Source organism: Lathamus discolor, chromosome 5 (assembly GCF_037157495.1).
Source record: "Lathamus discolor isolate bLatDis1 chromosome 5, bLatDis1.hap1, whole genome shotgun sequence".
NCBI lineage: Eukaryota > Metazoa > Chordata > Aves > Psittaciformes > Psittacidae > Lathamus > Lathamus discolor.
The window spans coordinates 4,331,469-4,344,556 of NC_088888.1; the positions used below are offsets into that span (position 1 = coordinate 4,331,469).

At 41.8% G+C, this 13,088-nt stretch overlaps 1 protein-coding gene across 6 annotated transcripts in view; it reads right to left on the reverse strand.

Moving 5' to 3' along the window:
• TTC7A (tetratricopeptide repeat domain 7A) overlaps window positions 1-13,088 on the reverse strand; it is a 180,711-nt gene that overhangs the window by 134,926 nt on the left and 32,697 nt on the right. For 5 of the 6 annotated variants that reach the window (XM_065679463.1, XM_065679464.1, XM_065679468.1 and 2 more), the window contains 2 exons: window positions 9,742-9,902; window positions 9,255-9,318 (listed from right to left, as the gene is read on the reverse strand). The exons of the other annotated variant lie outside the window; for it this stretch is intronic. In XM_065679463.1, coding sequence (XP_065535535.1) covers window positions 9,255-9,318; window positions 9,742-9,902 — 225 coding nt within the window. The remainder of the gene's footprint in view (window positions 1-9,254; window positions 9,319-9,741; window positions 9,903-13,088) is intronic. 6 annotated transcript variants of the gene reach the window in all.

The window sequence follows — 13,088 nt, forward strand, 5'->3', positions numbered from 1 at the left end:
GCTAAATGGGGACTGCACTTAAAGGCAAACTGATAGGTCAGACTCAGCCTAGTGCTTGCACAAATAAACTCACACCAACTCTTATAGCCATGAAAGTGTTTTTCATGTTACTGCAAAAGACCTGATTTGTGATTTTAAAAAACACAGTTCAGAACAATAGGTTGCATGAGAGGATGAAACCAATTTGGCAGAGAAAAATGTGGAACCAGAATACAGAAGGATAGCTTGTCTACCTTTCCTAGCAGAATAAATAAGAATAAAATAATTAAATAGATATTTAAGCTCTGTTTGGATTTAACCCAAAACTGCTACTTTAAAAAGACAAAACCAAACACGCATTACAGGCATATCCAGAACAGTTCTGAGATTGCTATATCAGAGTTAAAGCAAAGCATATACAGAACAATCCTTACTGCGAGTGAATCCTCCTACGGATACACAACAGCATTAACAATTTTTTTCTGCACCGGTTACATTGTTATGACAATTGTTTGTAGAAAATAGCTACTGAGATAGCACCCCCATGCTCTGCAATCTCGCCATCAACCTCCCGTTAGAGTCAGCTATAGCCTGATGCTTTTTTGGGTATCCATCTAGTACCAAGCTATGATTGCTAAATTGATGCATTAGCACAGATAGAAAACTAAGTACAACTGGTGAGTTCTGGCCCATTAATGTCTGCCAACAGAGAGTGGTACTAGAGGAAAGGACATGCCCAAATTCTACAATAAGCAGGAATGAGACATACTGCAAGGATGCAACATTCTAAAATTGCAGTCATACTGAACATATTGTACATATTGTACTTTACCCAAGCAGACAGCAGTTAAAAACAACATATGCATAGGTATGAGTAATATTCTTTCCAAGAGGGCCATAAAACTGCTTATTTTGTTCAAGCTTTCAAATCTGAAAGCCATAGAAGGTCTCTGCAATCCATCACTCTCTATACTTGCATGCATAAAAGTCACCACTGAACAAACTCATTGTCACTTCTACCCCAACAATTTTAATGCCAACCCTATTTCCAACTGCTAATTCCAGCTGCCCTCGATAAAATAATTCAAGATAGTTCCCACCTAATCACAGATATATATATATGATATAAATAAAAACAAACCCGCAAACCACAAACCAAAACCAACCAACAAAACCAAAAGGTCATAACAAACTGACTGAACAACAGCAAGAACGTGGAGTGCATCTAACACAATAACGTGAGTCATCATCCCAAGGCTATCGCAGTTACATACAGGAGGGCAGGGAAGGGAATGTGAATCACTATTTCTTGAAACCCATCTTAGGGAAACTGGCATGTTTCTGTAGCCTGCCTCTCCCAGAAGGAAGGGACCCAGATCACCATTAGGCAACTTGTTTGTCCTTGACTTAGTGTATGTTTTTCAACTTCAGTTTGGCAGTGAGAAATCCTGACAGTCACGAGTAAGTACAGGTGTAAAGTAGTTGTAGAGTTCCTGAAACATGATATGCACCAATTCGGTTGGATGGGAAAATTTTACTTACTGAAATTCACAGAGATACTTCATTTTGCATTTGAGACTGTATAAATTCTAAGCCATTTACACCAACATTTTTTCAATACCTGTGTTTCTGTTGTTTCAGACCACTAATCTCCCTGAACACAGGACGAAAAAGGTTTTTTTTTTTGTCAAACACTGATTTCCAAACAGTTTATCAATAAATAAGCAGCAATTCCAATCTATCCCACCGCATCACTTCCTCCTTCTCAGATGTAAGCAGCAGTAAAACATAGCTACAAACACATTTTCAACACCCCCTTTAAACTTCTTCCCTTTAAGCTGTCCCCATTGTCACAAAGACATGCCTCACAACACACAAGTAACATGAAGAGAGATGGTGAGTCACACCATGAAGAGAACCCGTTCAAGGCTGTTGCGTGGGATGGAGGTCACTAACGCTACCAGAGTTAGCATAACTTGCATTATACAGACTGAACGCCCTTTTACTTAAGGTACTCCTAGGTAATGGAGCAACCTACAGATGCATAGCATTATCATATTTTGTGATGCATTAGTCGCAACTAGCTATGTATGCAAGGGGCTCAGACATGACCAATCCTATCTGGGGAGAGAAAACACATCCTGTAGTCAGCCCAGACTGAGCAGCATGCAGGATAGTGAGCGCCTTCAGCCCTCCCTTTCCACAGCCCAGGGACACAGCCTGACTGCAGGCCACATGTGCCCAAAAGGCTCCAGCACAGCCTGGTACCCCCAGGCTGACCCAGCACCCAGCCACTGTAATGTCTCTGTATCATGCTTGAAGCTCAATGCAGACGTTCAGCCCGAGTGGACTCAGAACAGCTGGAGTTCAGCAGGGCTTTTTAGGTCTGGCTCCAAATCACAGCAATACAACAGTGTGGGACTTCCAGACCCATGCTGGCTATGACAGCAGGGAAGAGATCTGCCTTTCTGGAGATCTGCAATTTAACTAACAGCCCTGCTGAGCTACAGACAGCTTGTGCCTTCCTATCTGCACATACAATACACTTACCTGCAAACTAGATAAGCCATCTATCCATGGAGGATTTGCTCTACATCAATGACTCTGATAACTACAGCTTATTTATGACATGTTTATTTCATGTAGAAAGAAGAAGAGCCACAACAAATCCCAACAGCCATTACTTCAGCAGTTATTACACATGCATTTATACTGCAGAAAATTAAATCTTACCATTGTACAAAGATGTGCTTCTTAATAAAACGTCAAGCAATCGTATGAATTACAATAAAGCATATTCCATGTAGCAGCCCCTTCTCTCAGCAATTAGCTATGAAGTATCCTTTAATTGCTCACTTTGAAACATGTCTCCCCCTGCTTTTTTTCCCAAAGAAGAAAAAGAAAGCAATTAAAATCTTTAATGAGTGCCTGCTGCCTGCCCCCTAATTCATGGGCATTCTAATGTTCAACTTGTGTCTTTTCATAATAGACATAATTGCCAGATCCACTGCAACCCATCTATACAGAACGGCAGCATGTTTTACACAGTGTACTGTAATAACGTAATTGGTGTGATTCAATACTAGCATTAAGAGAGAAAAACAAATGCTACGTGTGATAGACTGACAACAAGCCTTTGAAACCATGCAATTGATGCCTATACTGCTAAGAGCTGGGAAATATTTAGCCTGTATCCTTTGGGTCTCTATTTTGGCTGTTTTGCCTCTACTGCCAACAAAATTAATGAATTCTTTGTAATGGCAAGGACCCATTCACATTGAAGAGGCTACACACTTAGCACCTAAGTTATTGATGGGCTCTACACAGCACTTGAAGGTTCCCCTCCCTAATATATTCAGGGTTGACTGCAAAGCTGGTGTGAAAATGGGAAGCAGGTGGAACAAAGAGGAAATACCATACTCCAGCCACTCACAAAATCCATCTTACAGAGATACTACAACTTGCTTTACTTAGGACCAGAACCACAGCTAATGAAGACTTACTGCCTTGTGAACTGAGTGGCATCCTTCTCATTTACAGTAAGGAAGATATCACAAGTTACTGGTACCCCATTCAGATGTCTCAGCAAACTTGCCCATTGTCACTGGTTATCAAATATGATGATATATCTTATCTCTCACCAGATGTATTTTAACATCTTGTACTCTAGCTGAACTAATTCTGGAAACATCACTGAAAGCAAGACATATCCCTCCACCCCAGCTAAAACAGCCCAACAACCCTACACAAAAGGAATGCAGAGCCAGAAAGTAAAGACATTCATTTGTTGATACTCTCTTGGGTAACACATTCATACGTTTGCTGCCAGCAATCTGCATTTAGAAAGCTATCTTCCAAGAACTTGCATCCTTCTTGCAAGTTTGGAAACAAGACTTACTACTGCAAAGCAGTCTGCAGAAGCTCTCTCTACCCTGTCTCTAGCAACTCACATTAGAACACTGTAGTCAAGAGACAATTAACAGAAGTGATGTATTTCCCACTAGAAACATCCTGCCATCCATTTCTGCAGGTCCCAAACACATAGCTTTGCCTTGCAGGCCAGTTAAAGAGGCAGGTGAATTTGCTACTGTAAGTGCACAACTGTGATTTGGCAGAAACCAACAGAGCAGGCAATCCTATCCCCAGCTGCTATGGTCTAAGAGACTTCAAGGAAATACTCATGATGGTTGTCCAGCTGCTGTATCATCACTGGGCTTGGTGTCATTAAGAAAAGAACCCTACATAAGCAATAAAAGATTCTTCCCCTTTGACAGCCTATTTGTTGGACAGCATTATTTTATAGATAGGAAGTGTAGAGCTAAGAGGTTTTAATTATGTCTGTGCTTAAAAACACATGGGTTTAACCTTACTCTGTTGAAGGCGTGCTCGCAGCCATGAGTTTGCTCTCACCAGTAAAAAGAACACGACAAGTCCCAGTATTTTTCTTCCCCCCCTCACCATCTGTTCTGTGCTCTCAGGCTGTCCAAGGTCAAATCACATTTAGGGATTCAAATCAGAGATAAGATGGGGATGACATTTCTGCTCTTCCCCCCCCCCCCCCCCCAACAGGCACAGAATTTATTAGTTTTGGATACAAGGAGCTTCATTTCAGTGAACAGAGCCAAACTGTACATACATATACACACATATATACACCTGTTACCTGGCTTGTTTGCTGCACCACATCAGCCAGAGCCCCCAGCTGTAAGGACCAGGGCTGAACAAAGGGATTTTGGATCGGACACTGGACCTCAGACTCAAGAAGGGAAGATTTTTAAAGAAGAACTTTAAAAAAAAAAAAACAACCCCAAAACACACACACAAAAAAAAACCCCAACAAACCTCAAAAGTAAACAGAAAAAATAATAGAAATTCTCAGTTCCACCCCTGGCTCTGAGACTTCTGTCTAGTTTGAATGGGCAGTGCAGTCAATTCAGAATACTCTTGAGAATGGTTATTAAACAAAACTGCAGCTAAGGGTCAGTCCTGCCAAGCCTCCCCTGCCTATGCCCTGCACCACAAAGCAGCAGGATCCCTGATGGTGGAACCAGCACCATTCCCACCAGCAACGTGATGCAGAGAAATCACACTGCAGAGAGTAACTGTATGCCCCCAGTCCTCCCCACACACAGTGCCACTGGTTTGGATGGGTTAAATGCAGTAAGAGGACCAGTGGTTTAAAAATAGGCCAGTCCATTTTTCCACCATGTGATAAGAATGCATCGTTCTACCACCGCCTGAGCTTGTAAAGGCTGTCACTAGCTAGCCTTCTTCTTAGTCTGAAAGAGAGAATTTTCCCCCTCTCACAAACACAGCCCATCCACACCATAACTCAGGCTATGCATAAGGAATGAGAAATTAGCCAAGAGGCCACAAACAGCCCCGACTGTGGTAATCTTTAGGCTGCCTGATTTGTTTCACTACATTCCTTCATGAGAACTCCACAGCCACCCACCGTGACTAAGTAGCAGCTGGCACAGAAGAGAGGCACTTGCCAAACTCAACAACTGGGATGCTTCTCATTGTTCACTGAGATGCCTTCGTTTATGAAAATAGGTTCCCATTTTCAACGGCACAGAAGGAATACAGAAAGCAACACTCAAGAATGCCAGGAGGAAACAGGCCCCAAGCTTTCACTGTAAGTGTTAATATACTGCGGAAGCACCTTCAAACCTATGAAAGAGGCAACCATGTTATTTGGTCACCTGAAAAAATCTACATACTTTGGCTCAGAGGCAGAGTGAGGGAAACACCAAAGGAAACCTTAATGCCCCACTTAAAAGACAGTCTCACTTCATCCCACCAGAACACCCAAAGAGGCTCCCTTCCAACGCACGTTAAAGAGATAAGAAGAAAAGCTGGGACAGCATCATAACCCAGAACACCGCACCACTAAGAGCCAGAGAAGGTTTTTGGAATGTAGGGTCTGCCTCACAATACCACCTTAAAGGTGGTTTCTTTTCTCCATTTCCTCCTTACAGGAACAGCTCTTGTAACCCGCATAACATCTCCTGGGGAGTCGCACAGATGTTAGCTTCACCTTAGGAAGACAAGCCAAGCAGAAAAACAGTGAATTTCAGCTGCAATCTACCTAGCATTGATCTCCTCCCTCCCTGTATGACTCGGGAGTGGGACAAAACCCCAGGTGTTCCGCATGTATAGATGTACACTTCTTGAAAAAGCTACCATGTCTTCCTTTTCATGAACATTTACCACATATTTACTTTGAGGTTTGTCCTGGGTTCAGCAGCAGTAGCAGTCATTTTTCTCCTTCTTAGTAGCTGGTGCAGTGCTGTGGTTTTGACTTTCAGCCTGGGAACAGCGCTGACAACACCGACGTTTTCAATTGCTGCTCAGTAATGTTTAGCCTGACCAAGGACTTTGTGAGTCTCAGCTCTGCCAGGGAGGAGGGGAAGCCGGGAGGAAGCAGAGACAGGACACCTGACCCAAACTGACCAAAGAGGTATTCCATACCACAGCACGTCATGCCCACTATATAAACTGGGAGCAGTTATCCGGAAGGGATAGATCAACTGCTCAGTCGGGCTGGGTATCGGTTGGCGGGTGGTGAGCGGTTGTGTTCTCTTCCCTTGTTATTTCCCTTATCATTATTATTATTGGTGGTAGCAGCAGTGGTTTGTGTTATACCTTAGTTACTGGGCTGTTTTTATCTCAACCCATGGGAGTTACATTCTCTCAATTCTCCTCCCCATCCCTCCATGAGCAGGGAGATGAAGGAGGGTGAGTGAGCAAAGGCTGCGTGGCTCTGAGTTACAGCTGGGCTTAAACCATGACAAGGTTCTCTGATGATTTATGCTCCTCCCCAGTACATCTTTGCTCTGTGTCCCCTCCATGTGCTGATGATGCTTCTGTCCTTCCTGCTCCCCAGTTTTGCCCCCTCCGAGGCCACTTTGGAACGGCAAAAGACAGGAACAGGCATGTGGAGCAGCTGTGTGGCTTTAGAATCCTGCAAAAAGTTATAATGGCATGGTTGCTCTTTTGTCTGCTTAAAAATCCAACAGGAAAAGTACCTTTCCAGTGAGTTTTGCTCTGACAGAGCAATTAAAGCATCAGAGAAGCTGAAGAGCTCCCAGCAAGCCAACTGAATTTATACTTGTTTCATTTTAAGGAGTTCATAACTGTAAATACCGAAAGAATGCCTAATCCAGCCAAAATCCAGGAACACCAACTATGTTGCTTACTGGCCTACAACAACATATCATTCCCGTTTGCCACTAACATTCTCTCCAGGAAGGAAAATATGTTTTATTCAGTCGTTAACATTATATCATTAGGGAGACCTCAACTGGAAATCTGCTGCTTGCTAACTCATTTTCCATAAGCCTCAGCAAGTTCTGAAAACCAAAACTAAACACTTCAAACAAGCAACAAACCTGTACATGAGAAAACTCATTAGCCTACAACAAAGCTGTTATGGAAAAGATGTCTTGTCATAAGTTAAAGACATTTTCCCTTTCTTAGTACCATAACAGTCAAACTACAGGGAAAATATTTATGCATTACAAACAGATTGTTCCCTCTGTTCCTTCACTTAGGAAAGATGTTACTGTGGTTCCTAAGTATATTTCTATATACAGATGTATTCCTATGCACTTGTATTTATTGCTAATACAAGACTAAGGCTCAGATGTTCCATTTCCCAAAAATCAGAAAGGCACCTATGGTTCCCACAGCATTCTACTACAGGGTTTTTTATTATTAGGTGTTCTATACGGAGCAGATCAAAATGCGCTGCATCTACCTCCAGATATAATGACAACACCACTTGAGCAAGCACAAGCTTACTTATTTAACCATGAAGTCAGCACAGCCATCCAGTTCCTATCAACAGCATCTTCATGCTGCTTCATCCATAACTTAAAGGACCCGTTCATCTTTTCACACGCTACTGAATAAAACTTTCATTTTCCTCAGCAGAACAAGATTATGGAGTCCAAGGTCCCACAAGGCCTTTTTGACTGCAAGCCCATACCCAGAATAGGCTGGAATGGCCGTTACTGTCACTGCTCCAGACCCCTGATCCTCCTCCACTTGGATCAGCCCTGACAAGCCAAGCTAACACGAGTTCTGATTTTAACAGAAGCGCATGTGGTGTTCTACAAGCTCTTGCTCCTGGAATCTTCACTTCCAACTACAAAAAGCCCTTTTAACTGCAGAAAAACCCTTGAAAACACAAAGCAGATGTAATGTAGAGGCTTAATCTAGAAAGCAATAAAACCCACAAAGTATAATAACACTCAGATGTACTTGACTTTAAAGCCAACTTAATATATTCCAGAGTGGTTCTGCCTCTTCAATTTTTTCCTCAAGTTTTGAAAGCGAACACTATTAGATTTCATGTTCTGAAGAAGTCTGCAGGAATGGGAAAGGACTTGAGCCAGAAGAACCAAAGAAAGCAAATTAAGAAACCAAAACAAAGTTTCCACAGTATCTCTTTTCAACTTGTCTGAAAGATGTTTCACAGTTCCAAAGAGGGCCATTAACGCTCCAAGGTCTTCAAATCTCACTTTGAGCTACAAGTGATCACCCAGTATTTAAAGCAAAGTAACTTTCCTGATGCATTTTCAGAGAACATTCCTTACGCATTTTCTACATGTGTGCATCTCTTCAGAAGAAGAAAACGATCGAAGGTTACAGTTTTGCATGCAGTTGTTTTTCCTCCACCTTTTCCCCTTTCTCTTGAAGGAATTTTTAATAGGGCTTATAAATAGAAGAAATCTAATTATTTCACTGTAGTTCATTACAGATGTTTCCACATGCAACAAAACTTCCTGTATCATCAGCTTCAGAAACAGCCAAAGATCACACAGGACTGAAACAGCTAAAATACTGTCCCTGCAGACTAAGAAATGCAAGCAGGATAATCGTATCATGCAAATGCCAAACAACAGGTACCACCATCACTCCTGGCTTTAGGCAAAGCTCCATTCCTCTCATTCTTGATCCATAAATCCACACAGATATTTTGAATGGAAACAACTGGCTACTGACAACGTATCTGTATGTCAGAACCTGTATGCAGCTGTGGTGAATCCAGTCACTTCTTGATAATTCCCCAAAACCCTTCTTTGATGTCCCATTTAATAAAAGTGATGTCACTAAAGGAATAAATAGCATTTCCTGTTCAGCAGCCGAATCCTTGCTTCTTGTTTATCTAGGGAAGAGTCTGTAAACAAAACCAACCAGAAGACTTGACACGGAAACGCTAGATATTCCTTTGTGCTTTTGGTATTACAAACTCATTTTTGGCTTACCATGGATTCACTGATTAAGAGGAGAAGAAGAGCCTCTTCTACGTTGTCTTGAGGGCAGTACGCACTGAAAGACAGAATGCATTTTTCTGAGGAAGGTCAAGAGTTACCCTGTCAGCCTCCTTTCTCGTTTCACAAGAGCAGCAGTAACTTGACACATTTCATGCATAATTCATTTGCTAGGCAATACCTTCTTTTGCAGGTTCGCACAATTAAAAGCTCTGCAATATATCCTAGATGAGCCATACCGACCCATAAACAGGTTATTTCATTTTCTTAGCAAAGACAGCTGTTAGGCTGGACTTTCTTCCTTCTTGTGAAAAAAATGAAGTACTTGAGGCTTAATGTTTTATTTTTCCAGCAGCCCTTTTGATGGGAGGTTAAAAAGAACACACAAAACTACTACACGAACCAGTGACATAATTAGCAGTACCAAAGAGTGTCCAAACATCCTCCTTCCTCCTGCCAATAAACAAAATAGAATGCTTACTTCTCTTCCATGTACAGCTCAGGTCTCCGACAAAGAAGATTGCTAACGTAAGACTGATCTTCCTTGTTCATGAACTCAGGAAGAGGATCAGATAAAGGGCTCCAGTAACAGTCTTCACTGAGGGAATGGAGAAGTATTTGGGCTAGCTGTTTGGCTGCAGTCTAGAGAGCAGTGAACAATAGAGAAAAAGACACATCAATGAAGCCTTCAACACAGACATTTCACCACTCCCTATGTTATACCTTGGGAAGGAGATGTACCAGTAAGATAACGCCACCACTTTTCAGAAAGCCAGAGTAGCTAAAAATGCTGCTAAAACATCTACAGCAATGGTAATTTCTTCCCTCCTATGGAAGGGCCAGCCTCCTGCATCAGCATAGTCTTGTTGTAATGCTGGAGGGAAAAAATACCCAACAGGCCTGATAGCAAGAGACCCTTTGGTAAATGAAGACAACTGATTGCCACAAGCACTGCTGAGACAATCTCACAAATACTAGTATATTACAGTATGATGGCACTCAGCCTCAGATTCTGTATGCAAGTCTCAGCCGAGAGGCTACTTTTGTATCAAGTTTAAAAGATCAACATTTTATCCGTCAATATCGCTCTTCCTGCAGCCTTCTATAGCTTCATCTTGATACCGCTTCTCTCTTTTGCTTGCGATAACAAAGGGAGGAGAGAAGAGGGTTAGTAACTGTATGTCAAGACAGCAACATCACGTACACGTTTCTGACCATTAAGTGGCCAAGGATCCTTAAACACTAGCCTTCTGGTTTGTCGCTGGCTAGCTGGGCCCAAAAGCTGGCAAAACTATCTTTGGATTTTGACCTTGTCCCCCACCCAACAAGTCTGAGTTTTTTTGCACTGTAAGTAGATGAACAAGCAAACAAGCACAGAGACATCAAAACTGAGGTTATCTGGTGCGAATTCTAAGCTGCACTGCACTTTAAGTTGTAAAGTAAATACTGCACAGAACAGAAGCAGGCTAAAGTATCTGTCCCAGTACTTGTAAATACCGTTTTGGAACTTCTCTGACTACTGCATATGTATTTTATATGCAATTTACATTTAGAGATACATTATGAAGCCACCAAGAGTTATTTTTCTTTTAAATAGCAGGATGGGTACAACTGATAAACTGAATCACTACTCCACTTGAGTTATGGCATCTATAGGACCAAATAGCTCATACTGAGGTTAAAATTCCTGTTATTAGATTCAGAGAAGTAACTTAGTTTGATGAAAGGCTCTTTACTTTCATCTAACTCACCATACATTCACTGAATTAGCCTAAACTGCAACCACAGTAGCACGTGCTGTTTCTTAAAACACGAGAAAAGGAGGTCTCATAGAGGTACCTAGTAAATAGCAAAGTGATCTGTAAGTATGATGGTGCCTCAAAGAAACACTGCCACACACAGCTCCTTGGAAACCCCAAGACCTTCCATGCATTCCCACTAGCAAGTTAGAGAAAGCTGCCTGTTTCTAACTAGGCTTTTTTATGCTGTTTATAGCAAGTAACCATGAGCAAAACAGCCTAGGGCCTTGCAACATTAGCCAGTACCATTTTATCATCTCAGTGTGTAATTATTTAGTCAGTTTTACCCTGAGGAGCCAACTCTTCTGTATTTTTTCCTACAGTCTTAAAGGGAAGGGGAAAAATTATATGCCAGGAACAGGAAGATCTCTACTGGTTCACACAGGAGTACAGTTTGTGATAAACCTTTCAAAAGGCAAGCACTAAATACTTTTAGCGTCTTTGATTTTACCACACAGTACAGTAGCTGTATAAAATAGCTTCACTCTTGTTTTGAATAAAACCAAACAAACCAGAACAGGCCAAGACTCTGATTTATGTTATTACTGCCTTTGGCTAAAAAAACCCCATCATTATGCTTGAAGAACACTGTGATCCCACAAATTAGATTAAAAAAAAAAAAACCCAAACCATGTGTTTCATGCTTGGAAACCTTATTTAATTAAGCACGTTCCTCTCTTTGCCCTCTTGACAGCTCTTTAAAAATAAGTAAGAAGATGAAAATGCTACTTCCAGTAAAATAGAAATCACAGCAAAACCTATTGGATGAGCACCTTCAGAGATCCCCTTAGGAATAAATCCCCTGTGAGTGTTGCAAAGCTCTTCCCAGTTGCACAGGGAGAGTATTTGAGTGTCACGTTCTGTCGTGGTATAGGAAGAGCAGATGGTCAGTCTCATTTCAGCAAAATGATAAAACAGGCGAGCAAGAAAAATCCCCTGAACCTGATCTCAATCTGGAAAAGGATGCAACCACTGGGGTGTTACTATTTAAGTCATCTCTTCCCTGCATAAACTTCCACGCACATCTGTAGTCCGAATTAGGCACATAACATGGTCCCAAGGCAATGAGAAGATTCATTTCCAGAACAGAAATTCCAAAACACACAGGTCTGAGGAACCTGGGCAAGAAAGCACCCAGGATATCCTTTCTTGCTTGCACCTTCAGTTTAGCTCTGCACTTATACGTGAGTTAGACACACAGTCAGTGCATCCATTGGAACCCGGCAATCTCCAAAATGCTATGCAAACCCATGCCCACCTCCCTTGCCAAACTTCCCAGGAATGACACAAAACACAAAGCTGAAGCAGGCACAAAAGAAGTTCAGTTGAATCAATATCTGCTTTTAGGGCTGAAAAATTTTCATTCATGCTCTCAAGACTCCTATTCTCCATGTCGTTGACCTCCTCACCTCCTGAGTAACTTCAACACAAGATCTCTCAAAGGGGAGACAGCGAAGAACCAGTTAGACATCTAAGAAGTTAAACAGTCACATAAATAGCTTTTCCCATTATTTCTTTACCGAAGGTACTCAGGATAACAGAATGCAGAATGCCAACATCAACAAAACAAAACATTAAAATCACTCTGTACTGTATTGAAGGGAGTTTTACAGAAAGAACGCCAAAGCACTTGAATCTTAAATAGCACAGCTTCTTGCAAGAGCCAGGAGTACTTGATGCTTCTACACGCACACTGAGAAAGGTATGCATGCACACACTGAAAAGCAAGAAAGAAAAGAAGACACGATCACCTGAAGACAGCACTGTCAAACTAAATACATCCCCATTTCTACCAGGGCTAGAAAACACACTGAAAAAAATCCCAAACCTAAAAGCAACCCACATGCCCAAGTCTGAAGGCTCAGGGGTTCCAATTGGGCAGGTCTCGGTCACTTCCAAAATACCCCAAACAAAAGGCAGCAATCAATCGAGTGAGGACAAATCCATTTTACATTTTTGTTCTACTGCACTGCTCAATAAACAGAGAGAACCCTTACACAGCAGATCATCCCACCCTCCCAGCTCCCAT